The sequence below is a fragment of the Myripristis murdjan genome, unplaced genomic scaffold, assembly GCF_902150065.1.
Source record: "Myripristis murdjan unplaced genomic scaffold, fMyrMur1.1, whole genome shotgun sequence".
NCBI lineage: Eukaryota > Metazoa > Chordata > Actinopteri > Holocentriformes > Holocentridae > Myripristis > Myripristis murdjan.
This window is the reverse complement of record NW_021941786.1, coordinates 15001-20000: the sequence shown is the minus strand read 5'-3', so window position 1 is coordinate 20000 and position 5000 is coordinate 15001. Positions and strand designations below refer to the sequence as shown.

At 46.8% G+C, this 5000-nt stretch overlaps 1 protein-coding gene across 1 annotated transcript in view; it reads left to right on the top strand.

Annotated features, from left to right (window-relative positions):
* Positions 1 to 796: 796 nt before the first annotated feature.
* Positions 797 to 5000, top strand: part of LOC115356751 (transcription factor COE1-like) — a gene marked incomplete at its 3' end in the record, with an annotated part of 18867 nt that continues 14663 nt past the window's right edge. Inside the window, exons 1-3 of the mRNA XM_030047981.1 lie at positions 797 to 819; positions 1073 to 1154; positions 4014 to 4131. Coding sequence (XP_029903841.1) covers positions 797 to 819; positions 1073 to 1154; positions 4014 to 4131 — 223 coding nt within the window. The remainder of the gene's footprint in view (positions 820 to 1072; positions 1155 to 4013; positions 4132 to 5000) is intronic.

Here is a 5000-nt window from a genome sequence, read left to right as displayed (position 1 = left end):
TGTTGCATGGCCTTTTTTCAAAGAACATACAGACTGTCTTCTTTGCATTTAGGTGGAGGCAGCAGTCAGTGAGCCATTGGACAACCTGCACCATGGTAGTGTTGAGTTTTCTTGCTGCCTCTGCTTTGTTTTTTGCATGTACATAAATAACTGTGTCGTCCGCGAACATCTGGACCAGGGTGCCAGAGCGGACAGAGGGCAGGTCATTTATGTACATACTGAACAGGAGGGGGGACCAGTTTGGAACCCTGTGGCACGCCCACATCGTAAACCAGGGGAGGAGATAGTTTACCGTCTATTCTGACACCTACCCTCAAGATAGGATCTCATCCATTTTATGGCACGAGGAGAATAAAGTGAACTTGGACAGTTTGGTGATAAGCACCTCATGGCTGATGGTATCAGAGGCCTTCAGATCTAAGAACGCAGCACCAATCACTCCCCCCTTGTCCATCTTTGCTTTGCCAGACTCCAGGAAGTAGCAGCAGGCGGTTTCAGTGGAGTGATTGGCTCTGAAGCCAAACTGCATGGGGTGAAGAGAGAAGGGGCTGTTGGTCAGATGGTCTACTAGTTGTTCTGCGACGTTCTGTTGCAGAACACCTGTTGTCAGAGTGATGGAGAGACAGAGAGGCAGAGAGAGGTGGTTCTCCTGGTATTTCTGGTGTTTCTGGTTCTCCTGGTGTTTCTGGTTCTCCTGGTTCTCCTGGTTCTCCTGGTGTTGTGATGATCTAAGTGGAAGGTGTTGTGTTACGCAGAAAGCTGCTGGGTAACACGTCACCTGGTGAGAACTCCCATAATGCACCAGGCTGGCAGAGTGAGGTCGGCTGGCTGCGGTTCCTCCTGTTCTCCTGCGGCTGTGTCAGAACACACACGGTCAGCATGTTCTCGCCTGTCCTGCGGTTCTGTGGTTCTGTGTGGTTCTGCGGTTCTGTGGTTCTGTGGTTCTGTGGTTCTGTGTGGTTCTGTGGTTCTGTGGTTCTGTGGTTCTGTGGTTCTGTGGTTCTGTGTGGTTCTGTGGTTCTGTGGTTCTGTGTGGTTCCAGTCACATGACCTGAGGCTGTTTTGTTTTTAGGTTCTTCCTGAAGTTCTTCCTCAAGTGCAACCAGAACTGCCTGAAGAACGCCGGCAACCCCCGAGACATGAGGAGGTTCCAGGTACACACACACACACACACACACACACACACACACACACAATTCATTTCCCTAAAGGGCAGCACTTGGCTCTGGAGGACCTGGTATCCCATAATGCCGTATGGCGGGGCGGCTGAGGCTTATTGCTTTGCAGATGTTATGAGAGGTCAGCAGGGACCCGTCTGTCTCTCTGCCTGTCTGCCTGCCTGTCTGTGATTGGCTGGTTCAGTCAGACAGACAGACGGGAGCTCAGCTTCTCACTTCAGCTGCAAGAATCTGAATTTCATTACCTCTCTGCCTGTCTCTCTCTCTGCCTGTCGGTCTGCCTGCCTGTCTCTCTGCCTGTCTGTCTCTCTGTCTGTATTTATCTTTAGTTTAATTTTTGTGTTTTTTGGATTTTCTTACATTTTGTAAGGGAGTTTTGTGTCTTTTTTCATGAAGCGTTATATTTATATTTATATTCACATTCATATTCATATTCATATTCATATTCATATTCATATTCATATTTATATCTGTTATATTTTTGAACAGTTTTCTTGTGCTTTTATAAACTTGGGCAGGAAGTGTTTTACAAAATTTCCTGTATTTTCTTTTTCTTCTTTTATCATTAAATTCTTGATAATTTTCAGCATCAAAGGGTTCAGTGCTTATGAAAGATTTTTATTTTATTTATTTTTTGTTAATTTTCTTGTTTTGGTGTTTTGTTTTACTGTTTTCTTTATGTTCATGTTCATGTTTTGATTTTCTTATATTTTTTTCTAATTTCTTGATAATTTTCAGAGTCAGAGGGTGAGACGGTTGTTAAGATGCGCTAAGAAACATAACACTAACATGATGCTAATTTCTGCACATAAACACTGATTGTGCTAATGATGACCTGGGATTAGACCGGTTCAGAACGGTTCAGCTCATTTCAGACTGGTTCAGACTGGTTCAGAACGGTTCAAACCAGTTCAGACCAGTTCAGACCGGTTCAGACCAGTTCAGACCTGTTCAGCCCAGTTCAGCCCAATTCAGCCCAGTTCAGACCAGTTCAGACCGGTTCAGACTGGTTCAGATCGGTTCAAACCAGTTCAAACCAGTTCAGACCGGTTCAGCCCAGTTCAGACCAGTTCAGACCGGTTCAGACCGGTTCAGACCGGTTCAAACCAGTTCAGACCGGTTCAGATCGGTGCAGACCGGTTCAAACCAGTTCAGACCGGTTCAGACCAGTTCAGACCGGTTCAGCCCAGTTCAGCCCAATTCAGCCCAGCTCAGACCAGTTCAGACCGGTTCAGATCGGTGCAGACCGGTTCAAACCAGTTCAGACCAGTTCAACCCAGCTCCGGCCCGTTCAGACCGGTTCAGTCCTGTAGCAAATTAGCAAACATGCATCACCTGGTCACGTGTTCTGAATGTGGAGTTATAAACGTCATTAGCATTTCGCTACGTTAGCTTTATCTCTATCATAATGTCCATTATGTTAGCTAAAGTTAGCCGTTAGCTACATTGCAGTGTCAAGTGGCTGAAGTCAGTTAGCATTAGCTAGCAGACAGCTAAAAACAACAGTGTGACTGAGAGAAATGTCACTTACACAATGTTAGCATGATGCTAACATAAAAACTGACCTGAAAAACTGGCTAATGATGAGCCAAACAAACCAGTTCAGACCAGATTAAACCAGTTCAGACCAGATTAAACCAGTTCGGACCAGATTAAACCAGTTTCACTTCAGCCTGACCAATCACAGCCTCTGACAGGAAAACCACTAAGTAGACCACATGTAGGCGTTGCCATGGTAACGACGGGCCGTCCATCAGTGGATCGGTGAGGTGTGTCTTCAGTTGCTGTCACCACGGCAACTGACTGCCGCATCCTTCACCCTGCTGTCGCCATGGCAACCAGCCAGTGCTAACCCAAGCCTCCTCACCTGAGTTCACCTGTCTCACCACCTGTCTGTCTGCTCTGAACATCCTGTCAGGCAGCTCAGCACAGCGTGGAGGACTGTGTGTGTGTGTGTGTGTGTGAGAGAGAGAGTGTGAGTGTGTGTGTGAGTGAGTGTGTGAGTGAGTGTGTGTGTGTATGTGTGTGTGTGTGTCTGAGTGAGTGTGAGTGTGTGTGTGAGAATGACCATTGAAGCTAATGGGATAATACAGCTAATCAATAATTAGTGGATCAATCACACAAAGAGAGAGAGCGGGCGAGCGAGGTTGGCTGTCAGTGATAAGCTGCAGCTCCTTCTGCTGAAGAGGCTGATGAAGGACTACTCACTGTGTGTGTGTGTGTGTGTGTGTGTGTGTGTGTGTGTGTGTGTGTGTGTGTGTGTGTGTGTGTGTGTGTCTGAAAGCGTCTTTTATCTCAGCAGTCACACTGCTAATCCCTGTTTCATTGAGACACAAGCAGCAGCCCCACACACACACACACACACACACACACACACACACACAGAGCCCTCCCACCATGCCAGGGGTTAATAACGCCCTGCAGAGAGAGAGAGAGAGAGAGTGTGTGTGTGTGTGTGTGTGTGTGTCAGCAGATTAAATGGAGCAGCTGAACTCGAGCTCCTTAAATCAGCTGCTCTTTGTTTTGTTTTGTTTTTTTTTTTTAAATCAGGATTTTGTCTGAAACTCTCATCTCACACACACACACACACACACACACACACACACACACATTCAGTCTCAGTAGTGAAGCTGGAACCAGCTCGGTGGTGCGTTCAGGGGCCGTCAGACAGAAAAGCTTCAGCTGTGTGAGAAGCCGACACGCCGGGCCGCTCCTCGCTCTCTCCTCGCTCTCTCCTCGCTCGCCTCGCTTGCAAACAAGCGTCATGGGCTGTGTGCACTTATAAATAAAGTTTTGTGTATGTGTGTGTGTGTGTGTGTGTGTGTGTGTGTGCAGGTGGTGGTGTCCACGACGGTGAATGTGGACGGCCATGTCCTCGCCGTCTCAGACAACATGTTTGTACACAACAACTCCAAACATGGCCGCCGCGCCCGGAGACTGGACCCCTCTGAAGGTACACACACACTGACACACACACACACACACACACACACACATACACCTGAAGGAGGCTCAGCATCCCCAGGCTGTGTGTTCACTATCAGGCTCAACCAAACCTGAAAGCTCCAGTCAAAGTTAAGTGGTATCACGACGGTGGTTATCATCAAGGTTTGTTCAGTCCGGCTGTCAGCTTTGTGCTCTGTGCGCATTCACAGAAAAGGGGGCGTTTTGGCCTCATATGATTCTACTTCCACGAAAAATGGAGCGTTCACGGGCTGCAGATTTCACACAAGAGGAGCAGCTTGTCCTCATGGAAAGCTATGAACATTTAAAAAATAAAATTAACGCTAAGAGCAACACTGTGGCCGCAAATAAGGTGAGAGAGGAGAGCTGGCGATTAATTTCAAAGGAAGCACAAAGGGGGATTCTGTCACTGTTGTAGCCATTTTAAATAATTGCTGCAATATTCATTCAGTATTATGAATTTTAGTCTAGAAATATGTAACTTCAGTAGCCTTATGGGAGTGTTGCCTAGGAATTGGAGGTAAAGCCTGAGGTGAAGTCAGGTGACTGAAGGTGTGTGTGGGTGACGGAGCAGGCGGTTGGTTACCATGGTTACATGACAGTTTTGACCTCTAGTTACGCTGCTTAGAGCTCCTTGTCAGTAGTTTCAGATAATTGTTCGTTACATTTGAAGTTGAACTAGAATTATGGAGCCATTTCTGTTCATGTTTGTTTGCTCCTTTTTTGTTAAATCTTTTTTTTTCTAAATGGGAATAAGTGGCGTTTGGAGTGCGTTTGAATCACCACGGGCTGCTCCCGTCCAATCAGCACCTTCGGATGCCGTGACATCACCGTTATAATATAAAGGGTTTCCTTTAA